The 25,101-nt window shown below is 44.5% G+C and overlaps 11 protein-coding genes across 11 annotated transcripts; 4 read left to right on the top strand and 7 right to left on the bottom strand.

Moving 5' to 3' along the window:
• Positions 1–531: 531 nt before the first annotated feature.
• Positions 532–993, bottom strand: AOL_s00215g730 (uncharacterized protein; the record flags this gene model as incomplete). The annotated part of the gene is made up of 1 exon (XM_011129932.1): positions 532–993. The coding sequence occupies one exon, from the start codon at positions 991–993 to the stop codon at positions 532–534; it is 462 nt and encodes a 153-aa protein (XP_011128234.1).
• Positions 994–1,589: 596 nt separating this feature from the next.
• On the top strand, positions 1,590–2,243 carry AOL_s00215g729 (uncharacterized protein; the record flags this gene model as incomplete). The annotated part of the gene is made up of 1 exon (XM_011129931.1): positions 1,590–2,243. The coding sequence occupies one exon, from the start codon at positions 1,590–1,592 to the stop codon at positions 2,241–2,243; it is 654 nt and encodes a 217-aa protein (XP_011128233.1).
• A 752-nt stretch (positions 2,244–2,995) lies between these two features.
• Positions 2,996–4,603, top strand: AOL_s00215g728 (uncharacterized protein; the record flags this gene model as incomplete). The annotated part of the gene is made up of 1 exon (XM_011129930.1): positions 2,996–4,603. One exon carries the CDS (start codon positions 2,996–2,998, stop codon positions 4,601–4,603), a length of 1,608 nt encoding a protein of 535 aa, XP_011128232.1.
• A 1,286-nt stretch (positions 4,604–5,889) lies between these two features.
• On the top strand, positions 5,890–7,655 carry AOL_s00215g727 (uncharacterized protein; the record flags this gene model as incomplete). Its single annotated transcript, XM_011129929.1, has 7 exons — positions 5,890–5,946; positions 6,019–6,400; positions 6,495–6,682; positions 6,764–6,924; positions 6,998–7,149; positions 7,245–7,478; positions 7,555–7,655. 7 exons carry the CDS (start codon positions 5,890–5,892, stop codon positions 7,653–7,655), a joined length of 1,275 nt encoding a protein of 424 aa, XP_011128231.1.
• Positions 7,656–8,639: 984 nt separating this feature from the next.
• Positions 8,640–9,833, bottom strand: AOL_s00215g726 (uncharacterized protein; the record flags this gene model as incomplete). Its single annotated transcript, XM_011129928.1, has 2 exons — positions 8,640–9,066; positions 9,139–9,833. 2 exons carry the CDS (start codon positions 9,831–9,833, stop codon positions 8,640–8,642), a joined length of 1,122 nt encoding a protein of 373 aa, XP_011128230.1.
• A 749-nt stretch (positions 9,834–10,582) lies between these two features.
• On the bottom strand, positions 10,583–12,235 carry AOL_s00215g725 (uncharacterized protein; the record flags this gene model as incomplete). The annotated part of the gene is made up of 3 exons (XM_011129927.1): positions 10,583–10,942; positions 11,006–11,639; positions 11,712–12,235. The coding sequence occupies 3 exons, from the start codon at positions 12,233–12,235 to the stop codon at positions 10,583–10,585; spliced, it is 1,518 nt and encodes a 505-aa protein (XP_011128229.1).
• An 865-nt stretch (positions 12,236–13,100) lies between these two features.
• AOL_s00215g724 (uncharacterized protein) lies at positions 13,101–14,259 on the bottom strand (the record flags this gene model as incomplete). The annotated part of the gene is made up of 2 exons (XM_011129926.1): positions 13,101–13,954; positions 14,025–14,259. The coding sequence occupies 2 exons, from the start codon at positions 14,257–14,259 to the stop codon at positions 13,101–13,103; spliced, it is 1,089 nt and encodes a 362-aa protein (XP_011128228.1).
• A 1,043-nt stretch (positions 14,260–15,302) lies between these two features.
• On the bottom strand, positions 15,303–16,613 carry AOL_s00215g723 (uncharacterized protein; the record flags this gene model as incomplete). The annotated part of the gene is made up of 1 exon (XM_011129925.1): positions 15,303–16,613. One exon carries the CDS (start codon positions 16,611–16,613, stop codon positions 15,303–15,305), a length of 1,311 nt encoding a protein of 436 aa, XP_011128227.1.
• A 377-nt stretch (positions 16,614–16,990) lies between these two features.
• On the bottom strand, positions 16,991–19,588 carry AOL_s00215g722 (uncharacterized protein; the record flags this gene model as incomplete). Its single annotated transcript, XM_011129924.1, has 4 exons — positions 16,991–17,368; positions 17,439–17,728; positions 17,793–18,223; positions 18,324–19,588. 4 exons carry the CDS (start codon positions 19,586–19,588, stop codon positions 16,991–16,993), a joined length of 2,364 nt encoding a protein of 787 aa, XP_011128226.1.
• A 659-nt stretch (positions 19,589–20,247) lies between these two features.
• AOL_s00215g721 (uncharacterized protein) lies at positions 20,248–22,269 on the bottom strand (the record flags this gene model as incomplete). The annotated part of the gene is made up of 7 exons (XM_011129923.1): positions 20,248–20,284; positions 20,347–20,420; positions 20,487–20,516; positions 20,594–20,751; positions 20,816–21,045; positions 21,113–21,939; positions 22,027–22,269. 7 exons carry the CDS (start codon positions 22,267–22,269, stop codon positions 20,248–20,250), a joined length of 1,599 nt encoding a protein of 532 aa, XP_011128225.1.
• A 573-nt stretch (positions 22,270–22,842) lies between these two features.
• On the top strand, positions 22,843–24,592 carry AOL_s00215g720 (uncharacterized protein; the record flags this gene model as incomplete). The annotated part of the gene is made up of 4 exons (XM_011129922.1): positions 22,843–23,034; positions 23,099–24,021; positions 24,103–24,300; positions 24,391–24,592. 4 exons carry the CDS (start codon positions 22,843–22,845, stop codon positions 24,590–24,592), a joined length of 1,515 nt encoding a protein of 504 aa, XP_011128224.1.
• Positions 24,593–25,101: the final 509 nt, after the last annotated feature.

Genomic DNA, 25,101 nt, shown 5'->3' with positions numbered 1-25,101 from the left:
CGGTGTATATAGGGGAGAGCCCGAAACAAGAAGATGGAGAGAGTAATGTTGGGAGGCTGAATGAAAACTGGCTTGGGAGGTCAGATATAGGGAGAGGTTAGGGCGATGGGAGGTGTCGATGAAAGAAGTTGGTTCTTTATTGAGGCTCCAGCTATGTTTATGGTCATTATAAGTGTCTACAAGTGGTGCTTTGGAGGTCACGGGACCAGGGTCTGGGAGCCTCGGCTCATCAACCAACTTCAACTCAATAGCATGAATCAATCAAATTCCCAACTGGGCAGTGTATATAACTTGTAGGCTTCGATAGCCGATGTTATTTCAGTTCTATGCTATTGTACACCTTCAATAAGCCACTATCTCCCTGCTCTATTCTATCATTAACTGAATAGAGTCTTCAAAACCATGTATAGTGTAATGCATAATGAATGATTCTCTTATCAATTGATCTCACGTAGAAGACCTGTGACCATCTCAACTAAACCAGAAGACCAGTCTGACTTTCCTTGCAACCATCGTTCTCTTTTAGCTCTTTTATTCTTTCTTCTGGGCACTATCTCGGGGTGAGAGTCCCTTATCTGGGCTGGAAGATCCGTCGTAGATGTACAGAGCATGAGATTGGTCGGCGAACGGGCCGTGTTTTGGGTTAGGCAAGGGGGGTGGCGCCGGCTGTGGTACATCTGAATAGTTGCTTCTGGGGGCGGATCTTCTTTCTGAACCGGATCCGTGCGTATGTGCGTGGTCGGAACGTCTACTGTTTTTGGAATTCAAGGTATTGACACTGAGAGCGGCAGCCATCTGATCCAACTTAAATTTTCTCTTCATAATCTTTCGTTCCTTGCGTTTGAGTGGGCGTCCGAACTTAGCGATCTCGTGGTTGACTCGGGCGCGATGTTCGAGATAAATCATTTCAAGAGCTTTATAGGCCTCGGTTGCAAGCATGCCGCTTAGGAATGCAGCAGCGCTGGTGCCAATGATGATCAATTCAAATGTCATAGTGCCTTGAGCTCGAGTTTGCCGTAGTGCGTAGGCGGTTTGGAGATTTGGTACTGGGTCTTTCTAGCTGGATCGGATGCTTAATTAAGAGCTTGTATTACTAGTATACTTGTAAATGAGTGGAAAGTAGGCTGCAGGAGCCGGTGCCACGGTGATAAGCTTGGGATCTGAGTAGACTTGATATCGTCACTGAAAATCGTAATATTGAGTAGAATGATAGCTGGAGCAAGGTTTAGACAGGCTGGTTTGGTATATTTCGGTTTATGATCATAGGATCTAGTGAGCTTAAGTTAATTCTGTTGGAGTACATTGGGTCTTTAATTAAATTTAAATTACGGACCCGAGGGGGACTTGTATTTGTGTTTTTATAGCCGACTTTCTCGGGATGTACAGCGTATCTTCAGGAATGCTGGCCGTGTGGTATTTTCTGCGTTGTTTCAGAGCGTGAGGTACACTGGGCTGGCAATATTAATGTTACAGGAGAGAGCATATTTGAGTTATTGGAGGGAATTTATAACATGGAGGCCTGTCAAAATGCCACGGGCCTTCTCTAACATGCGTCTACAAGTTCAGGTTTCAAATCCTATAAATCAAGAATGGCGGCGGGCATACGGTATCTCTGTGCCCTACTCTTATATTTCTTATCTGCAGCAAATGCGTACAGTCTAACATGGGGTTTCACATGGATAAATCCTGATGGCGAGCAAACCAATACTTTAGAGACCACCGATATCCCCGGAATACCGCTCGATTGTTTTCACATCCCGAGCCCTGATGGAGAAATGCAAGAATGGACACCTACTGGATTTAGCCTGACCTCGACTTTGGACTATAACAAACTCGAGGATCCGACATATGCAGGTTATCCTCCTCGTGCGATAGCACTATGGCAGCTCCCTGGTTGTTTGTCGAATAATGGACTCCCCATTGCAGTTATAAGGCTTTGGGATGAAACGGGTACGCAGACACTTGAGTCATTTTCGCCAGTAGAGTATGGAAATATTGACCATTACGCCCTTGGTATTTCTGAAACTGGTGCTCGCTCCTTCCAAGAGATCAATGAGGAGTCGCCATTATGGGAAAATATCGTTTTGGGGGAAGGGATGGTGGAGGGAGATGTATTCGAGGTATTCGCTGCGTTTGGCGACAGGATTTATGGGAGCCTTCATCATGAAATGGTGAGCCCTCCTGTGGACTCAGATAATTTTCAAGAGCTAGCCATGGGAATACCAGAGACATGGCTGGCATGACACAGGATCGGTATTAGTATATACTACCTACTTTATAGATTTACGCACTGGAATATGGCTCGTTATTTACTTTGCTTGGAATTAACTGAAAATTCGAGTGTTTATTATGAAGAATTTTTGTCTCGAATATCGAGTAAGTAAATTGCTACAATGGATAACTTTGGTAGTTTGGGACAGCTCCATGTTGGCGTCTTAGGTAGCCGTTGCAAATTAGCGCCACCTAATATTTATATCGAGAAATTCTCCGTGGAGAATATCAAAAAAGTCAGAATTGATGTGTACCCAAGGACCAGGGTCGACCCGGTCCCCATTTTCGCAGCAGAATCAAATCCGGGTTTACGAGATATATATAAGTTTACTTCGGTTTTCGGGAGTTTCAAGGCTCATAGCTATATAGCTATAGGCATACAAACTCGTATCATGATTTGGACGGAGGCCGTATGACATGAATTACTTGCTGTTTGCTATATTCCGAAATTGCGACTTTTATAAAAACTTTAAAGTAAGAACGTTCGAGTTCAGTACGGTCCGCAAGTATGCGTGGGATGTTCTGGGCATTTAAAGGGCTCAAATTATCTTTTCATGGAGGGAGCGGTGTTGTTTCCACGAGGTATAGGTAAAATATCCGCACGTGGACTTGTATTATAATTATGCGAGGCCGGGAAGCTGGTTTCTCTGTACGCAACCTCTTATATGGAACGATATATGTTAAGAACCCATTCTACGGCATTTCGAAGACGATATCACTCAATATGATTTATAGTAAGGCCATTTTTTTCTCGGCATATATTGCCGCTACGAATGCCTACACTATCAAATTTAACGTTCTAGGATTTGAAAACGTTTCTGAAATCCGCAGGGTGGAGATAGAAATGCATATTCTTGAACAATACGAAGCGTATGTGGCTCGTGGTCTAGAATTAGGAAAAGTTCAAGAGCCGTTCAAAGTTGACTGGGATGGAATGGATGTCAAAAGGGTACCTGAAGCAATGGGATATACTATCCCTGGGACAGTCGGCCGTGAGAGATGCTTCAATATCATTCCACCCATCTTCACCCAAAGGACTCCAGAGGTGGTGGTGAAGGATCGCTACAAGATAAATAATCTCCGGGAGGGGGATGTAGCGGAATATTTCCCTCCACCATTTCTTTTGAATCCCATACAACGATCAAAAAACCCTCCAGAATGGGATCCGAGGTTACCTTTAAACGCTCTGGTCGCCCCGAAACTTCCCGAGGTGGATATTACTGAGATAACTATATTTTCACGGCTTGATCCGGAGGCTTGGAAAACCCTCGGCCCGGCTGGACCTCCACCACTAGCGATAGCATTGTATTCACGACGAGATTGTTTGTCTAAAGGGAATAAGCATACCCCAGATGCGGTCATTCGGTACTTTGATGGTGAAGGCAGCCAAGTTGTACCCATGGATAAACTATCCCCGGAGACTGGAACTCTACGAGCACAATCATGGGAAGAGTTAGATGTGAACAGTGAGTGGTGGTCCGCTGCCATCGGAGAAGTACCAGTGCAACCTAAGACAAGATATGGGGGCACACAGGCAAATCCTGGACTATTATCTCTAAGGCCAGCAGGTAGCACAGGTTCTGACAAGACAGCTGGTAGCAATGGGTCTGGGGAGAAACTAACTCCTACTCGCACTGATGTTGGGGATGCATACCTGACTGCAAACGGTGATAGACCACAACAATATATAAAAGATGTGGTCGAGGCTGGGCATGATTTTGAATTTTATATGGCTGATGATGCCTTGGATTCAAAGCAAATTATGAGGCAGAAATGGAAAGGCCTGGAAGATTATGGGTATGGTGGTCCCAACAAGTTGAAGCCACGCGTTAAAACAACTGGGTTGGAGTATCTCACTGTAGACTGGGCTCCAGAAGTGAATACTAACTCCGCACCTAACTCTGCTTTATTATCAACCGGGGGAATTGATGCGGATGGTTATGAGACTGTCAGCCCAGGTCGCCGCAAGCCAGAAGGTGGGGTTGAGTTTTCAGTCTATAATCCATTCGATGAACCTCTTCCAAAAGAAAAAAATAAACCGACTTCAGTGTTCCTCAAAGAAAATCAGGACAGTGATGAGAGTATTCTACCTCCGTTACTGCCTCTCTCATCTTCAGAGGAGGGAGACACGATACAATTGCAGGATGCCTCGGAACTTTGGGCTCAGAGCAATGCTGGTGCTGCTGCAGATCCGGATTTAGATGCACTAGATCTTTACCGTTTCAGGTCAGGGGGTATGACGTCTGGTGGGAGCGACCCTGAGCGGGAAGATGCCGTTGGGTTAGATATTCTCGAAGAGAGCTATGTTAATGAACTGGATGAACTAGAATAGTAAGTCCTGCGGCTAAGGCTTCTGATTTTGCCACCTGATATATTGGCGCAATGTCACTCTCAGTTGTCGTTAATCAAACGAGGAGAGGTCCTAAATGTTATAACGTTATTGTGGCACACTGATTTACGTAGTCCAAATATCTTTGAAATATTCCGCTGTGCAGTTGAAAGTGCATAACTTCACAGAATACTAAGGGTGATCGTGAATTGATCAATATTGAGTAACATGATCGATCATAACTCTATATGAAAGGAAATGCGGGGCTAGGTACTGTGTTGGACAAATTGCACTGCAAACTATGACTTAGTAGGACGTATATGTACCTGTCAATTGATCAAGAGTTTAGGAGAGAAACTAGCTAAGGCTTGATCTTGGGCAGGCCTAGATAGCTATAGAAGTATTACTGCGGTAAACGGTTAAGGCAAGCTGTCAGTAAAGAATTGAGCACTGCCACAATCCAGGCTGTTTGATTGAGCTTGGACTTGCAACTTGTTTTTAAGCTAAGGTTTCCGTATACTCCATAAAAAATTACCATCGACGCATCTTGAAACGGATCCTGAGAATAAGAGTTTGCGTCGTGCCATAATAACATCGGTACCTTGCACCTAAGGTTGTGGCACATGTGCAAGCATGTGGCGGAGCCAACTATAACTGGGTACCACGCTGTCGAAGACTGGCTTGGGTTGCCTTAAATTACCCTAGCTCTGTGCTACTAAGTATGATCATATGAGGTTGGATGTGGTGCGCGGAGCTAGATAGCTCCAACTTCCTTTTCTGTCTAAGCTACGGTATGTACGAGATATTGATCTAGAGAATCTATACTTCGAGCTCTCTGGGATTCTCTCGATCTCTAAAATGTTAAAACTCCAACATCAACTAATATCAACTAACAAACTTTAGGGTTGGAGGAACAAATCGATTCTGACCCCAGAAATATTTTTCAAATTTGAGAAGGACAGGAAAGTTCTGAGACGCTCAAGGATTCTAGACCTCCTTAGTTTCAACGGTAGTGTCATCTTTAAACTGTTGCTATAGGCATTTTTCGTAAGAATTTAATATTGTACATGTGTCGTATGACCTTATGAATCTTCTCGGCCCTGGTCATCCGGATTGGAAATACTCTTCAATCTGTATGGAAATTGGGCACAGTTCATACATTGACCCTTGAGCAGTAATCCTATCAGTAAACCAATTCGCCTATAGCAAGAGGGAAGTCGACCTATAGTAGCTAGAAATTCGTCTATAAACCTTTTGTATACCTAGTGATATACCTAATAGTGGCTGCGATGCCGCTCATCTCAACCAAATCGTTGGTCGCAACGGGCCTTTTTGTATTGATTCCCGTATGCTTAAAATTCAAACACTCCTTGCGTAAGAAGTAGAGAGTTTAAATGCTAATTCAGTTAATCTTCTAGGTGTCATTGATCTACACTTTCCATTCCTCTGCGAGCACCATAGACTCGATCCTCAAACCAACATTCCAAGTACCCACTTCAACTGCATCGGAACATCTGCTCACCAGCCGTGAAAGTCTCCGAAAGCGAGCTCCAGCCGAAAATGCCGACCCAGAGTCTCTTGACATTTTGGAATTTGCAAAAAAGGATAACTGGAAAGGAGTCTGGATTTCAAACAAATGCTCTGCAAACGAAGAAACCAGGTTTCGAAAGGGATGGATTGAATCTGGGTATCTCACTAGACTGTTCAAAATGAGTCTTGAGGAAATTAGATACGAACGGGCATTGGGTGATTTTTTGGGACATGCATGGAAGACCAATGGATTTGCGCAAAGGATTACAGGTACGTCCTACAAGCTTAGCTTCATAAGTATTGACATCTGTAGATGTTGCTGTGAATATCTAGATAATGCTAACATAGAATTACTTTTTACTAGATAACTTCGCGCGTATTGAAGCTCTCCATTCTGGTGGGAAGGGATTCAAACAGAAGCTCGAAATATATTGTGACGAGACCGACACTCCCAAGGGGATTTTAACTGCCTGCGGGAAAACTAATTGCTGCGATGGTAGTCCAGATGGGAGAGAAGGAGGATATTTCTATGTGAAACAAGGCGTGATGCCGGTACTATTTTTCTTGACGCAAATCTATACACCCTGATTAATAAACAGAGAATACTAATTCAATAACTCTCTTTTAAAATAGGTGACATATGCAATAGTTTTATGCTCGAAATATTTCGAAGGGAAGACGGCCCTAGAACGGGCTGAAGAGTTGATTGACTCGAAGTTGCCTAACTTTGACCAAATCAAGCAAAATATTTGGGCGTTGTATCCAAATATTGCATCCACACTTTTACACTTACAGTATGAACTGGAAAACAAAGGCCCCCAAATTTGATCCCAATTTCGGAGTTCACGGAATTTAACTTGTTTGTAGACTCCATTTGCCATTTGCCCCTACCCCGTCGCTATATATCGGGGACGCTGTAGGCTACTACAATCCAACTGGAAGCGGTGACCTTGCTTCCAAGTCAGCCGACCAGTCCACCAGGACTGCTGAAAACTATGCCATAGCAGCCCTTGCAGTCGGTTAGTTTACCCATTTTGATTGTTTGCTTCTAATATTATAGTGATCTTGCGGGATTTCGGAGGATTGATTAACATTTCGAGAGAAAAATCTATAGCACAAATCCACATATTCGGATTAGAGAAAGCCCCATCCTTCGGGGATAAAAAAGATTTAGAGCTTGAACAGAAGGAAGGAAAATTTAAAGGTCTCATGGGAACTGCTATGGAAGGGTCGAATCGGAAGGAGCCGGCACCCGGTCCTAAGCCATCAGTTCTGGAACCTGAGACCCCGAGCCAAAAGAAGGCTGGGCTTTCCTCAGCGCTTAAAGGTAATCTTAGTGATGTAATCGGTAAGTCAGAGCTAAGATCCGTACGTTCATTTTGGGATAATTACATGAGACTTACATATTTTTACCATAATAATAGGCGCGGGCGCTGGTTTTAAATTGCCACGCTTAGCTATTCAGGGTGGCCTTCCGAAGGATCTTGATAAGAAAGTGTATAAGGGAATACCGTCAATTCACTAGCAACGCCATTTTTCTGTTGCAAAAACCACGTCTTGCTTTTAAATTTTGATTACCAGCACTTTTGTTTCGCTATAGTATTGCGATTTTATGCATGTTTATAATATAGCTTTCTTTGGTTGCATATAGAGATGTTTCCGCAAATTCTGCACTGTGTAACCATAACTCTGGTATTGTTTGGTATATATTGTTTCCCTTCTGAATCTAGGTGCAAATAAAAGAGTTTTACCATTAGCTTGATTATATGCTTTATTGAGTATCGTATTTCAAGTTGATCCCGAAAAAAGACTCGGGGCCTTGTATCGCTGGCCGGAATTTTTTCAGTTATTACGAAAGTCTAGAGGGAAGAGTGAAAGTAATTTGTCGAAGTATTAGGCAGGTGTGCCAATACATTTGTTCTATATAACATATTATAATAGCAGCGGAATTTGCAAGTTTCCACGGAATGAGTTAATATAATGTAGCCTTCTAATTTTGGGTATAGGTGGAAGCTAGGAAATTTATCTGGTTTAACATTACCATTAGGAAACTAAAATTAAACAGTCGATACCCTTATGCGAAGTGAAGGGGTCCATTCCGAAGAACTGTGCCTCAGCAACAAAAAACAAGGAAGAAATATATATATAGGAAAATATAGAAATGATTGTTTATAGCAGGCATAGATACATTCTGAATAAGTACATTAAACGCCATAGATACGATTTACACAAAGCTTCTGATCGAACACAGGCCAGTGTGGTTCAATCTACAGGATGGGAGTTCGGACATATATTTGAGAGAAACCATCGTAAAAATTAAGACTGAAACCGAAAGTAAGAAAGAAGCAAGGAGGAAATCGCACCATTTATGTAGACAAGAGTAGAAAGAAGATCAATTAACCAAGTGAAGTGCGATCATTTATCGATCATCACGTCTGAGTATGAAAAGAGGAAGAGTTTAAACAGTCAATACTAGCTTAGCTGACTAAGAAAAAAAAACAAAAAAAGACTAAAATCTATGGAAGTTCGGATGCTCTTTTCCAACAGGCGAGTAGCTGCCTTGGCCATCTCGGAGATGAACATCTAGGTAGTCAGCATCAACGTACTTTGGTGGAATACGAGGATCCTTAATTCTGTCTCCTATCACGCTATCTCTAATGTCGCCCGATCCACTATCCAACAAAGCAAAGTTATGTTGAAGCATCCAATTCGAAGGGGAGCATCCGAGCATTACCCATTGGACTGATTCTTGTTCTTTAACTCTTTCTGGTGCGATATATGGGCGCATCAAGCCCGGATGATAAGGATAGTTTGGTTTACATTTAGAATCGGTTCGGTGAATGCATAGGGCCTCAGGTTGTTCTCCATCCCTCTTACTTGGGTCCCGGTTTGGAGGTGATTCGCACGGGGTCGATGGCATCCCTTTGGGCCGGATCCTATTAGTAATACCGTGTTAGTTGAAGGTTCACTCTGAGTAGTTGAATAAAAGGTTTTGGTGAAGAACTTACCAAGTCCACTTCTTTGGGTCATCGGGGTACCTTCTTCTGTTATCCCTGTCCGGTGATAACCCAATATGCCAAGCCTGTGTGTGGTCACCTGGCCGGCATTCATCGACGTATACCACCCCCCATGATGTAAACCATTTATTGTGATTCCAGAACATTGGGTGTACATCAACACCCTGCATATCTTCCCAATTGAAAAACTTCGCCTGTGCGTGCCGTTCCTCTGCATCGTATAGTGATAGAGGCGTCCTCCCTGGGTCCATACGACCCGCCAGACAAAGCCGTTTGCCATACATAGTTACTTGGTTGGTCCGAATCAATCCTTCAAAGACAGGTTCGACATCGACACCCTCAACCAATCTCCCCTTGATAAACCATTTCTGATAAGCCGGGGCGTTGGCAACGCTCGAGGGACATTTATAAACACCGACACGAGTCCCAATTTGGGGGTACCTTATCATGCCGGGCCCATCGAGGCCTAGGATGTCAAGAGTGAGGCACGTATCCTTCTCGTCGGCAAACATGCTCTTGATAACGCCGGTCCAAGTGAATGTGACCTCCTCTAGGTCAGGAGTATTCTCGTTTATTGAGGAGAGCCTCGTCATAACTTTATCTTTGCCGTGATTATCATCGTCGTTTAAGGCAAGGGATTGCTTGACAGCATAAAGAAGTATAATCAGCCCAGTATGGAGCCGCATAATACCTATGTCAAAACTTCTTGCGACCTTATATTCAACAAATGAAATGGTCGCCCTTGGGTTGTGCTAATCTTGGATGGATGAAATGTATGTGGTGCTTCGACTGAGCGGAACAGACTTTGGGTATAGTAGAAAAAGAGTGAAAAAGATCTTCAAGGTGGTGAAAATATTGATCGTGGATTCATGTAAGTTGAGGGAACTGGATGGTACCGCTGGGAGGTATCAATTACACGGATGAAGATGCATTAATATGTCAGCATGCAAAAGCGCAGTATTCAACGAAGTATCCAGAGCCTTGCAAGATTTTTGGCCTACCACAGCGGAGACTCTGCCATCACAACATCGAGTTTCAGAATATATTCGAAACCGTTGGTTGGCTTATGAGCTTGAGTACTAGTTGCGGCGCGATGTGAGGCAATTATTTACCTACATCTATTCCCACAGCATAAATTTCACAAAAATCAAAACATTGGATCCGAGCTCGCGGGCTGTGAGATCTCTTTCGTGTGCACAATAGTTCTTGAGTACTTATTTTACAGGAATTCAAAGGGGGTTAAGGTTTCGGGTCATTTCCTCGTGCAAGGCATCTCCATGCAGCAAATCGCAGCTAGAAATATTTGGTGAATGTTGTTGCAATCCAACAGTAACAGCCACCCGTCTCAAAGTATAGTTGACCTCTGTGCAAAAGCGTAACCAACATCGTATCAGGAAAACGCGCGCCACCTGTGGGACGTGGAGCTAAGCTACACCTATTCTTCTCCGCCAAATCCAACTTCTGTAACGCGAGGCTCTTTGCCAGTCCAATGGATGGATAATTTCAACAAGACTTCCTCTCCGTCTTCTTCTGATACGTATCTCCAGGTTACATCTTTAATAGATGTGAGGCTTTGGATCGCCAAAGCAGTTTTTGTTTGCTTCAAAACTTGCAATTTCATTTTTTCATCCTTTGATTCTGTTGGCGTCTTCGCCCGAACAACTTCCTTGGCCCTCTCCTTTGCTTTGCTGTAGATGTTCCCAACAATGCCGGAGTCACTGACTATGTTATCGTAGGCCCATGGCAAATCAACTGATCTTAGAAATCTCATTCGCCCAAGCCCCGAAAGCTCGGCCTAAATCACCTGTTAGATGTACCACACCATTAAGGGTCCTGTTTGATGCTTTCCATAACCTACCGATGGCCTGCTTCTACTGTGCCCTGTAAAGCCCACTTTGAGTCTTTCTATATTGGGAAACTGAGAACCGATCTCCGTGTAGTGTCGGCTAACATCTTCGTCAAATACCACTTCAATATCATTTACACCACATGATGAAACCATTTGCAAGTAATTGGTCCATATGAGAGATTTGTCTGGTGCATATTCTGGAACTGGAACACCTCTGAGGTCAATCCTAAGTTTCTGAACTGTACGCATTATAGTAACCCAGAACTCTTGGCATTCATTGAGACCGTCGTATTCAAGGTTGGGATTTATTATCTTGATGTTCAAAATTGTAAGTTGCCTTTGCTTGGAATGAAAGGCGCCCTCGTGGATAGTTAGCCAACATTGGCGAAACCTGTCTTTGAAGGCCTTAACCCCGGCAATTTGTTCCGAGAAGGCAAAGTCTATTGTAAGTTCTTCGAGAACATTTTGCTCGACAACGAAGAGGAGGACCGAGCCAAGAACAGCATCACTGACGTATGGTGAAGATTTCTTGATGATGAGGTGCTTTAAGTTTTCGAACTCGTGAAGGGTTTTACCGATGGTAAGGTGGCCGGGGTAGTTAGTGGTCCAGAACGTCGGGTTGGAAATATCCACGATCGCGGTTCTTAGATATCATGCAGCCAGTTAGTACACATCAATTTGATCTGATAGGAGCTTGATTGAATGTAGATTATACCCAATATAGTTTTTTACATTGACACCTAAAATCTTCCCAAAGCCAGTTTTGTCGTCTGATAGGGGCAATGTGACACAGCGAACAAGCATTGGCAAAGCAGTTATACAACTTGCTTTGGAAGAGAGAGCAAAGTTTTGGATATCAGCTGGAGAAAGCATCTCAAGGATGCTTTGAGTAACGTCAGCTGGAAATGGAAACAACGACTTGCTCTTTGGCCGTTGTGATTCTTGATTCTTGAGCGAGGTTTGCTGTTGAGAACTACCGCTAGTAAGCGACATCGTCTCGAGACCTAGGCTTTCGATGCTTTCGCCGTTAATTGACTGTTCTTCTTCTTTTCCCTTCTTGATGATAATAGCGTCTTCGGGAAAATTCTCTATTTCACTTTCAGAGCCCGTTAATGGCGTATGTATGATGGGGAGTGTTGATTCAGCTGGAGATGTGGCGGGTGAGATTTTGCACGTGTATGTATATGCAGTGGGCGTAGGATCGTCGCTTTTGAGGGCGTCTTTAGCATTTAGCTCCATACCGGCAGGTGTTCCGTAGAGAATCCAAAACTATTCGTGAACTATTAGGCCTGAGAGTTTACCATATATCGCGTGAAAGGCTGGCTTTGGTACTGCTTACTTACAATGGTTGTATACGTATGTTCTGAGATGAGGTTGATGAGATGGGGTTGATGAGATGAGGAAGCGACGAGATACGCGTAGATGATTAAGAGTGCGTCAAAAAGTATTATGCATTACTCGGCAGATCTAATATCTACACCTATTGAGTGCTTAAGTTGCGTGTTTGGATAGCAACATGGCTGGGCCTCGAGCGCCTCCAGTCAACTACCACAGCAGACTATCTAAACTATTCTCCCCTAGCAACATCTCCACGGCGATAGAGGGTCTTGGTCAGGATGTATCGAACTACTTCCTAATTCGGTACTAAATTAAATAGCTAAATCGTTGAGTACTACCTAGAAAGTGAGTACAGTGTGCTGAAGCGTTTTAATACAAGACTGAAAAGTGATTACTAGGTACCGACTTGTTTAAGTGCTTACCTCTTAGGTAGGAAGCAAAGGAAGTAGATATAAAATCAGATATTAGTCATGTAGGAAAATATTACATCGTCTTGTTGGGTTTTAGAGTCGAATATTTCCCCACATGCCACAGCAAGCTTCTTGGGGAAAGTTAGAGTAGATATAATAGTATTAAATTTAAGTAGACATGAAAGATAGATATATTGAGAAAAAAAATAAGGCACTGCTGATCAGGGTTTTAGAGGTATTGACTTCGTTCGCACGGGCATTCCCAGGACCTCAGCTTGAATTGCAGGTAGATGGTTGGTGCTCAAGCAATCGATTCCTCAAGAATACCCCCCACATAGTTTCGTATTCCTTATAGCTTACAAGGAGTCAGCGTAGAGCCTCTGACGTAGCTTGGCAGAGTTCTTCGATTTTTGGCCAATTCTTCGCTTTTGTCCGGTCTCGGTCGCCAATGGTGCAGTCACCGAAGTCGACATCGTACTAGATGTAATGGAGGGAGTAGAGACCACAGGATCTAGAGCGGCAATTCCACCATTTGCTTTCATCTCAAGACTAGTCAAATAATCGCTAGTCCCATTATCAGGGTCCTGATCGGTAGGATTACAATTATCCGCTATGGCAGAGGTACCGTGTGAGCCTGAGATGAAGCGACCATCATCACGGCCGTTGCCATCACCAATGAGCATGTCCAAGGCGGCATCTTCGTACCAGCCGTTGATGAAGTCGCCATGAAAACAATAGCCATCTCCCGGGGTGTCACTACAGGAAAGTTGAAATGGTGCGGGACCATTCCAGCCATTAGGTGCGGCCTTCTTGGTGTCATAACGGGCGGAGTACCGGAGTTGGGGCATTCGCTTCATCCCTTCGGGACAATTGTTTGTAGCAGAATCGCTAAAGCCATAGGCAGAAATATTGTTTGGGTCTACACAGTTGGGGAACAACAGTGAGAACCGAAGATGCTGCTGGCAGGCTTTCGTGGGCATTTTGGCGGCATCCGGTTCCAGTACTCCGGGGGACTCCTCGCAGTACCATTGTAAGCCATTCTCAGGATGGTCGGCCTCTGCTTGGGTTTTAGCGGATGCTTTGCCGGAGATCATTGAGAAGTTTTTCGGGATAGGGATCTCGGCGTAGGCGGTGGTGTAGTATGTGCCGAAGGTGAAAAGAGTCACTTCAGTGAACTTGTCACCATCAACGTGGTAGAGTGTAGGGATCCCTATAAGATCTAGTGAGCTAAAAGTGTCGACAGAGAGTAATTAAGGTGAGGGAAGAACGAATATAAATACAATAGGCAGAGAAGTCGTTCGGATTCGAACCGCTATAGCAGCCCTGCTGCAAGTCCTCCGTCGTAGGCATAACATTAGTGATGGCGTCGCTGCCGAAAAAAGTGTGCATGTGCGAAGTGTAGGCACCCGGACTAACTATCGCGTCGATATTTTTGTGCATTATTGTCTTATGGAGAAGCTCTGTCCATGCGGACACGACGCTAGCACTAGCCAGGAGAGTCAAAGAAACGCGCATCCTGAGCGATTAGAACGAACAAATGAGTGAATGAATGAATGAATGAATATAAACTGAAAAGAGTGTAACTGATCACAGATCAAAAGACGAAGCAAATTTCAAGAGAATGAGAGTGGAGGTTTGTAAACTGATTGATAATAACATACTAGCTTAGGCCCAAGAACAGGCGTAACTTGTATTTTTATACTATTACATGTCGCCCTGGAACAGGTTTGAGGAAGAGTATCTCGAGCCAGCCTCCTGAAGTTAAGACTCTAGGGACCTGCCGTCAGCTTCACCAAATTGGGGTTAATGTCTTTGATTTCATTTCTCGTCATTTAGGTCCCGCGTGACAATCCTACCCATATCATATTTGTATCAAGCATCGATGCATCACTGAGATAGCGGTGGCGTGAACATAAATTCAATGGACTTTTACCAGCACCGGCAAGAAATTGTGATCGTTTTAAGGGGTTTCAGTCTGCATACTCAATTACGGAATACATATTCCCAGGAAAACAAGGGCCCAGTTAGTACTCTCCCACTTTCTGTGAGCTTGAAGCTTACCTTTCCTGTGTTATCCGGACTTTCCATATTCGAATTTGGCCAAAAAAAAGAACTAATTTCTACAAGCTAAATGGCTCGAAGGGAATACCAATTTGCCTAGCACATTTAGATCGGATTCGTGTCAAAGTACGGCGACACTATAAATACTTATGGTGCACAGGATTGTTACGGCTTGAACTATGTAATGTAAATTGACATTTGGGGGGACCAACTGTAGAAGTGGTTTCATAATCTGCATCTTTGTGTCCAGAAAATATTAATTTGTAAATCTACTTGACAGGTAATAGCGTCTTAATGGTTTCAAAGTATAGCCGGGTTATAAGCGTGTAAAAACCTTTTAATAAAGTTGAATGGTTAAATCTATTCTCTATGTTTCCTGATAAGATTTCAGAATATGAACAATGCTACACAATTCGAGCTAGTGAGATGATATAGAGAGAAGATTATATTCAGAGTTTAGAATTGTGATCTACCAGCAGTGACTTCCGTATGACCAACTATACGCTGGGTGCTGGCAAGATAATACCATTACATTCTCCAAACCCAATGTAGCGTCCCAGAACTCCAGCACGGCCGGAAATGATCACCTCGTCTCCATCTTCCAAAAAGGTTCGCTTCAACCCCTCTCCTAACGCTAATGGCTCCTTTCCGTTTTTGGTGGCTTCCAGGAGGCTTCCCAAAGTTCCAGGTTCACGACCAGAAATCGTACCGCTTCCGAGTAAATCTCCCGTTCTCATATTGCAACCTGTCACAGTATGATGAGCGAGCATTTGAGCGAAAGAGAATAGAAGATCTCGAGAGTTTGCTTTTGCAATTGTATATTTCTCACTCAAGCCAGATGGGCGTAGCTCGACCGTCAAGCTGATGTCAAACATCGTGTTCGGATTTGGCTGGTGTAAATAAGGTAATAAAGTCTCTATTGAGGTGGAAAGGGAACTCGGTGCCCGAAACGGCTCTAGGGCATCGACCAGAACAACCCATGGACTTATGGTCGTGCCGAAATTTTTCGATGTGAAGGGCCCAAGTGGCACATATTCCCATGCTTGAATATCCCGCGCACTCCAATCATTCATTAAAGTGAATCCAAATATATATTCCTCGGCTGAACTTGCAGGTACTGGCTGCCCAAGCGTGGTAGGGATGCAAACAAATGCCGCGAGCTCAAGCTCAATATCCAGTTTCTTGCATGGGCCGAAGGTGGGAACTTTCGGAGTGAGGACTGAATCAGGAAGAATCTGACCATTTGGTCGGTGTATTGGGGTACCGGACACAACAACAGAAGAAGCGCGACCATGATATCCTATTGGAATGTGCTTGTAATTAGGCTGCAAAGCATTGTCTTTGCCACGAAAAAGCACACCAACGTTGTATGCGTGATTCAGACCAGCGTAGAAATCCGTGTAATCCCCAATTTGTAAAGGGAGATGGTTCTGGATAGTAGACAACGGAAGGAGAGCTAGTATCTGTAAAGTTGCGTTTGTTTCCAAGACGGAGGCGTAGGGGCCGTTATGCTGGAAGACCAAACGAAGGTAATTTCTGACTTCTCTGTGAATGGGGCGGCCGAGGGCAGCAAAGTCGTTCAAAGTCTTTTGCGCAAATACATTTAAATGAGATTGTATACATGCGAGGTTGGAAAAGCCGCTGTTAGCGGTGAAAATAGCTAGATCTAGTACATAATCACCAATAACGACACCAGGCCTATGCGTAGGGTTATCCTCAGAAGAGATGACACCGAAAGGGATATTATGAATAGAAAAGGGTGAATCGACAGATATGTGCATCCATGAAGTAGTCATGCTAGTAACCATGATGAAAGTGAAAGCTAGAAAAAAAGACGACACTACCAATAAAAGGAATCGACATGTTCGTGGGATTTTGAAGCCTCACAGGTCCAGGGTGAGCCCAAGCAAATGTAAATGTGTTGCACCCGTCGTCTTTTCCTATCTCGATCTATCCGATTGCCGGTTCGTCGGAACTGCCTAATTTGGAAATACAACAATGAAGGGGCTTGGCAAGCTGGGGCGGAAGACTAACGAGATTTTTCAATCCCGCTTCATGGGTAAAGCGAACCACATAATTTAATACATATGGTTTCGAGATTTCTAAGCGAAATAACTATCACTGATGCTTGGGCTATCGATGATATCCTTGACAGAGAAAACGGTGCAAGAAATTCGTCCGACAATTAATAGAATCCCGTATTTCCAGTCAATCCAAAGGCACCATCCCACCACAGAAGAGAATCCATCTGAGGCCCTATTCCACTTGAAAGATTGAAGGTTGCCAAGCTATCTATCGCTGATATTGACGTCGTGTAGTAACCCCAATCCACGTTCTCTGTTCCTGTAGCGGCTGCAGCGTCCGGGCCTATGTTTTCTCCAGCTGGGCTTTGCGCTTTAGAGGAGCGCAGCGAAGCATCTAGGAGGATTTCAAGGAATTGCGCATAACGAACTGCCATGTGTGTGTCATCGGGAGACCCATTGCGGATGGCTATGATCGATGCTCGAATGAGCTGCATGTTCTCATCAGCCTCGGTAACATCAGGATTTCCAGTCAAAACACTCTATTTGCATACTATTTATCAGTTGATGAGTGACAGGAGACGTATTTTCAACGAAGGATAATGATTTAACCTTTAGTAAATGGATATTAGCGGCAACAATGAAAACCCAGCATCGAACAGGAAGATATCTCATCAATTGGGAAGGCTGGAGAACGTTGACGACGATTGATAATATTTGTTGGCTCGCTTGGGTTGCCTGATCTGCTAGTTTTATCAAGGCCGCAACTTCTACGTCGTTTGCCTTCCCTTCAGTTGACTCCGTCGAGACATGGTGAAGTACATTACTTGCGGGAGCAAAACTGTACATAACGGAGTAGTGATACTCGATGTCTAAGCAAGCACCGAGAAGCGCTGTTTCGCCTATTGTATCCCCATTCAGTATGTATAACTCTCATAAACTTACTTAAGCTAGAAAAAACCATACTTGAGTTTAAACATGCATGTTGTCGCTTCCAACGAGCCAGAGCTCTTTCGATATGTGCTAGTTCAGGGAGTATATTCACACTGGCAAAAGTAAGGCCACCTTTTTTCAAAGATTGAAGTAGAGACCTGGCCTTTCTTGTTTCGGTTGAAAGGTCAAAATAGCTCTCCCAAATCGCAGTGTCCGGGAGTATGCTGGCAAAAGTTGTTGAATATCGATTCTGGACGGTATCACTCGACTTTTCTGGTAGAAGAGGGTTTAGCCCTAGACGCATCGCGAGGTTCTCATCTGTGAGGTATAGGAAGACACATAGCAGTTGATTCCACTGCTGTTTATGTAGTTCGTTTTCTGAGGCTTGGAAACCCGGGCCTTGAGACTCATGATCAAAGCAGCAACCTTCATGCGCCAAGGCAATTGCTGTAGACAGAAGCATCCTAAACCCTCCTAATTAGTATCGTAGGAGTTGGGGATCTTGGGAATTATGAGGATTCTAGTATTAAGGAAATTAAAAAAAGTATTGCGACTAGGACTAACCATGACATCTTGTTACTGCGGTATGCTGGCGCAACTATGTTCAAACTTTCCAAAAGGTTGGTCATCCCGTATCTTTGCTGACTCGTCAATGAGGTTAATTGGCCTGATTGTGTGTTGGAAATCGCCTGACGTTGGATTTGGCTGCTGAGGATATCATGATCCTCCTCTTTAGAGAACTCAACGGGATTGTTAATGGATTTACTGTGCCACTCGATCATCAATAACATAGCAGCAATGGCACCTGGTGACCGAGTGTATGGGGACCCCCAGAGCGCAGATTGAATGTGCTTCCGAAGAAATTTCCAAGATTGCCAATGAATACGTTCGGATCTTATCTCGCCATGAGAGCCTGAGAGGGGATGGTATCGAGAAGATACTGTGATGAGGCTAATTGAAAGTAGAGGCTCTTCGGTAAGCAACTGGGTATATTGATTCTTGTCCCTGTATAACGGATGAACCACTGGGCGTAACGGCCACATGACAGCGAAATAATGGTCCAGATACTCTATGACCTCACTCTTAGTGATGACTCCTTTTTTGATTAGAACGAATTTTTCCCAATCCCAACTGGCACCACCTCGTAAACCCAATCCGTCAGAAGAGTTCGCTGATGGCGTTGCTCCGATCCTGGAAGACCCATCGTGAGGATTCTCTCGCTCTCCAGCGGCCGTAAAAGTCAGCAGGTCAAGAGCATCAGCAGTATTATGTAGTTGCGCAGAGATAATCCTGCTACGAGCCGTTGGATTGGTTGAAGGCGACGAATGATTTGACGCTGTATCCGGGTCCTGAGAGCCCACTAATAGCTGTTGCTTCTGCATCGGCGTTGGCACCGGGATATGTATGTCCGGATCCGAGCCTGGGTTTGAATTTGAATTCCCTGTTAAGTCAAACCAATTGCTACAAGGCGCGGAGTTGACTTCGACGTCCACATTGCCCTGAGGCACACCAACTTCATGCGAAACAGGTGCCGGCAAGCTAGAAGCTGATGAAGTGCCAGCATCCTCAGAGCGACCGCCTTGTGCGCGCCCAGTCCTGCGCTGGACACTTCTTGTGTCTCTGAAGTCGCACTGTTGGTTTTCGGCAACGCACCTCTTGCAGGGTTGTCGTTGACCTGCTTTTTCCGGCACGCAGCGCGACTTGCGCCTGCGACATGGCTCGCATGACTGGTAGGCCCTACGGCGCTTTACCTCGGGCGGAGAACCTAATTGGTTGACTGGCAAAAACTGGAGCGACCGCCCCGCCTTCGAGCCATCAGGAGTTGCCATTCGAGCTATATTATTCTTAGTAAGTTAAGTTAGCTGGTATTATGGTTCTGGTTCTGGGCGGATGTCGGATGGATGCTTGGGGGCTAGGGTGCCTTTAAAAAGACCGGAATGCTTCCATGGAGAAAATCCGCTACAAGTGTAACACGGGACGCACAAAACTAGACGTAACCGACCCAAGTTAGCTCCTTAGTTTAATTTCGCACAACTGTGGGGTACATACTAGGTATGCTCCAGATCTGGGGTATCAAATTATCGGGGAGCATGCGCTGTAGATTATATGTTAGCATGTTGCGCCCGGCCTGTTCTCGCTAGCTACAATCTCAATCACATGTGTCACATATATACCAATTGAGATACCTAGACGCCCCCATCTCTAGACCTCTAACAAACAGGCGAGCCAGGCCGAGATAAATACAAAGCAAGAGCGGGGAGGACAAAAAGGAACGTCTTAACATTGACCTCAATCGGGTTTACGAGAAGTGTTTTGAAAATTTAGAGATGTCATAAATCTTCACTGCTTTATGTTATTCGTTCTTTCTTTTCCCTTCGCAACTTATACATACATAAACCGAATACCTCTTATCTCAGAAACTACACTTTTAAGATAAACCTATGCCACTGGGTATTTATAATACATAGATACACTACATCCCCTCATTCTATTCATCAAATATTTTTCCTGGATTTAGAAGCCAACTGGTTGCGGGGCGGTGTTAGTAAAATTCACGTACGATATATACTATGTCGGGTGGGCTTACTGCGGATCCACACTGAGCTTGAAAGCTTTCATCACTCCGATTGTTTCCGGCCCGAGTTCTTTCACAAGACAATGCTAAATATGATGTTAGCTTTCAATAACATCAGGAACAGTGTTTTTGTAAAGATTTGGTATTTTTACCTTCTTCCCAAGTCCGATGCCGTGTTCGCCCTATGAAAATTTTAGAGATCCTGTAGTTTGTGATCTGGGAAGTGTACCCCTACCGAAACAGTGCCCTCCATACGCACCGCTTTTTGCATCATGCCATCGACGAATTCCTTGACATTCAGTGTTTCTTCTGGATCATTGGGGTTGTACATAATCATTTGATGGAAATTACCATCGCCGACGTGACCAAGCACACTTGAGAATAAGCCAAGTTTTGCGGATTCCTTCTTGCATTCGTCTGTAGTACTCTTTTTCAGTACAGGTGACCTGGCCACAATATATGGATGAATAGGGCTGCATACCTATCAGGTCAGCCATTCGTGAAATTGGCACAGCGACATCCGTAGACCATATTTCGGTACCCTCCGGTCGCGTTGCGAGACATGCCCATAGTGCCTGCTTTCTGGCGGACCAAAGAGATGCCATGGATTCTTCGCTCGTAGCGGACTCAAAAGATTGGCAACCGGAAGATCTAGCCACCCGCTTCGCTGAGTCGATGCTGTCTTTAATAACTCGATCCGTTCCGGAGAACCTGTCATGAGTTTTATTTAGACTTAATTTTGGGGTCTGTAAAAAAAAGTGAAGACTTGGGTTCTTACTTGAGGAACAAGGTCGGCGATTCTTCCCATTTTCTTCCATCAGCTCCTCCACTTAGGTTGACAACTTTCATCTGTAGGTCATCCATCAACTCTAATGCAGCAAGGTTTACCCCTTCCCGAATCATTTTAGATGCCGCTGTTGTAGCATCCTTTACTGTAGCGAATGAAGCAGTGGCTACACTTTGTCTAGGCGGGATGATCGCTAACTTTAGCGTTGCTTCTGTGATGATCCCAAGTGTTCCCTCGGATCCTGTGAATAGGGCTGTTAAATTATAGCCAGCCGATGTTTTTCGGGGTCTGTGTCTTGTCTTTATAACTGACCCATCGGCTAACACAACCGTTAAGCTGAGCACATAGTCCTTCATTGTACCATATCTCATAGCATTCGTTCCGCTGCAGTTTGTCGCTACCATACCCCCAATTTGCGCTGTGGGACTAGGGTCTAACGGGAGGAAGAGACCACTATCTTTGATCTGTTCATTCAAAGCGGTCCAGTTGACGCCCGCCTGAACCACCACATCTAGGTCGTCCGGGTGGAATTCGATAACTTTATCCATTTGGGACATATCGATACAAATCCCCGAATGGGGAGAGGAAAAATTGCCCTCAACACTTGAGCCTGCTCCGTACGGCACCATTGGAATCTTATATTTGGAGCAAATTTTGGCAATTGCAGATACCTGCTGTGTACTTGAAGGCCTAACGATGGCCTTAGCCCTTACAGCCGTGTTTGAGGTGGACCATTCCGAATGACCATGTTCCTCCAAATCGTCGCCGTCAGTACTAACAGCGTCGTCGCCAATCTCTCGACGTATTTCTTCTAGGCCCTAAGATACAAATCAAACACATTTTAGCCGTAAACTGTACATATGCATATTGAAAAACAAGTAATTAATCGTAGGGTTCAATCTCACCTTCAAAGTTGTGACCTCATCAGCATAGAACCTCGCGCGGGGTATCGCAGCTTGTGTAAGTGCCCAAGGCTGATTTTGATCTGGCCAGTTCTTCAGACTAGCAATTCCGGTTGCTGCTCCAAACAAAGTCCCTGTAGCAGCATAAATAAGCTTTGCATTTCCCGAATTTTTCATCCGCGGTAGAGATGCTGCGAACGATATGCGCTTCGAAGCCGTAAACAACTGCCGTAGATGCCCTCTCATTGGTAACCGCAGTTTAAACCTCGTAGACGTAACCTTTAATGCAGTCAGATTATTGCACGAGGGGGGGTTTCGGGATATATCGATATGAGAAAAAATATGATTTAATGCGATAAGGCACCCTTAGCTTAAGTTTTTTGTCGCGCAGTGTTGCTTTGACAGTCTAAAATAGCGATACCACCGTTAACCAAGAAGTTAAGATCACGCAGACGCAACCGGCGAATTAATCAAATTGTCGGAACCAGGACACAGTGCTCCCCGTCGGATATTCCTCTCCAGGTCTAGCTCCCGCGGATAAGCTTGAAATGGAAATCGATCCAGATGAGGGCTTGAGCGTACCCCACAGCTGTACCCCGGACCCCGGAAGCATGGGGCAGAATCATTAGCCTAAGCTCGGCTAGTTGGCCTCGCTATGTGCGACAGTCGCCATACTTAAACTGCTGGTTTTCATCCTTCAGATTCGAAATGGATGTTTCCATGGGACAGCAATTTTTTTTTCTCCGTTTAAGCTTTTTATACGAGTCGGCAACGCATGTGTGCATGTCTAATCATTGAGACTATCTAATTGGGTATACAATGAGCGTGGTCGAAGGAAAAGACATGGAAGTCGCCCCTGAAAAAACCCGTGCGACGACCCCGGTCTCTGGCAAGGGAGTCTGGGTTGAAGCAGAGAATGCATCAACTGTATCCAATACCACTGGGGTTGTTATAGATGAGAAAACCAATCAGCGGCTCCTCAAGCGCATTGATCGACGTGTTATGCCAGTGGTAAGTGGTACTTCTCATCGCTCTATTTCAAGTATGGCAGTAGTTTCTAACGGATCTATGGTAGTTGTGCTTTACGTATGCGCTCCAATTTTACGATAAGGCTCTTCTCAGCCAAGCGGCCATATTTGGGCTTCGAAAGGACCTACATTTGGAGAGTGGCTTGAGATATTCATGGGCCTCTTTAATCTTCTACTTTGGATACATAGTCGGCACATATCCCATATCCTTACTGGCCCAGAAATATCCAACCCGTATCGTTATTACTGCCATCACACTGGCTTGGTCGGTCGTAGTCCTAGCGACACCAGCCTGCACGACATACGAAGGTTTCCTCGCCAATCGCTTTATGCTCGGTCTTATCGAAGCAGGTGTATCTCCGATATTCATGCTCGTCGTTGGTCTCTGGTATAAACATGAAGAACAAGTTTCCCGATCCAGCTGGTGGTACTCCTTCAGCGGCGGTTCTCTCCTTGTATCGCCACTCATTAACTACGGTCTCGGACATATTACCGGTGGCTCTCTGCAACCGTGGCAGTATATGTACTTTATTGCGGGAGGAGTCACCGCCTTTTGGGGGGTAGCACTTTGGTGGCTATTTCCAGACACGCCGCAATTCGCCAAAGGTTTCACTGAGGAAGAGCGAGTTCTCCTTCTAGAGCGTGTGCGTGGCAATAATGCCGGCGCGGAGAACAAAACTTTCAAGAAAGATCAGATGATTGAAGCTCTCAAAGACTATCAGCTCTGGGGTATTTCTATACTGTCCATCTCTTCTTGCACTGCTTCGGGCGCCATCACTGCATTTGCCCCCATTGTCTTCAACGGCATGGGTTTCACGGTTTTTCAGTCCTTACTTCTCAATCTACCTATTGGCGCACTGGCATTTATATGTATCCTCGGTTCTGGCTACTTGGGGAGGCACATTCCAAATGCACGGTTTCATATCATCTCGGTTGCATGTCTGCCCGTCATTCTAGGGTGCGCTTTGCTGTAAGTTTCTCACTCTAATGCCCATATTATATTGTGGTAGGTAAGATGTCTTACTAACTCTTATCTATTATTCCATATTAGGTGGCAGCTCCCCTCATCAAACCGGGCCGGGCGCATCGTCGGATATTATCTCATTAATTTCTTCTCGTCGGCTTGGACGCAGTGCATCGGCCTTGGTACCTCTAACGTCGCTGGGCACACAAAAAAGGCTGTCTACGCCGCCGTCACATTCATTGCTTACTCCCTCGGTAACATCATTGGACCGTTGATGTTTGATGCGTAAGTGATTTTCAAGCCTGCCATAGAAAAAAATATTTTTTCGGATCATTTGTTTTGTAAGAAATATACTAATGAGAACAAAATTTATAGTTCATATGCCCCGCGTTACGATCGTAGCTTCATCGGCATTATGATCTGCTTCGTACTCTGTTTCATCTGTTCAGAATTACTCCGATTGATTTTAGTAAAGGAAAATAAACGACGCGATATCAAATACGGCACTCCTGATATTGCTCACGGATTGGAGGACCTGACGGATCGGCAGAACAAGTCCTTCAGATATCATTTGTAAAAAATGGGCTATCAATGTTATAACGGGTTATTGAAACGGGATTTGGTGGGTTTTAGCTGTTAGAACGGCTTTATTATGTCATGTGGATTTTTGGGAAGATAGTTCGTGGGGGATTAATCTCAAAGATATCTTAAGCAGCTGAATTCTGTCTAGTTATCTTCGAATCTTTTGTAATAGAAACTTGAATTTAATATTTTTTATCGAGTGAGAGATAATACGGAACCAAATCATCCACAATCACATGATACTAAAATCGCTACACTTAATTACTCACCATGAATGAAAGCCGAGGGGCTAGTAAAGAGCGCTTGGGTGTGTAACTGAAATCTGAGAAATTTCCAAGCGGCCCTCAAAAGAATATCATTGATTTGGTGTACAGGTGTCCACCCAGCTACGAGACTAATATTGCATTAGTTCAGTCTCGCCAGATATCGAGGTAACGCATATTTAATTTGTAACAAGCACCGTGCGAGACGACAAAAATTGTATTGGTTGCGGAAGGCAAGTTC

Source organism: Orbilia oligospora, assembly GCF_000225545.1.
Source record: "Orbilia oligospora ATCC 24927 unplaced genomic scaffold scaffold00215, whole genome shotgun sequence".
Lineage (NCBI taxonomy): Eukaryota > Fungi > Ascomycota > Orbiliomycetes > Orbiliales > Orbiliaceae > Orbilia > Orbilia oligospora.
The sequence above is the reverse complement of the archived record's forward strand: the minus strand, read 5'-3'. Positions and strand labels throughout refer to the sequence as shown.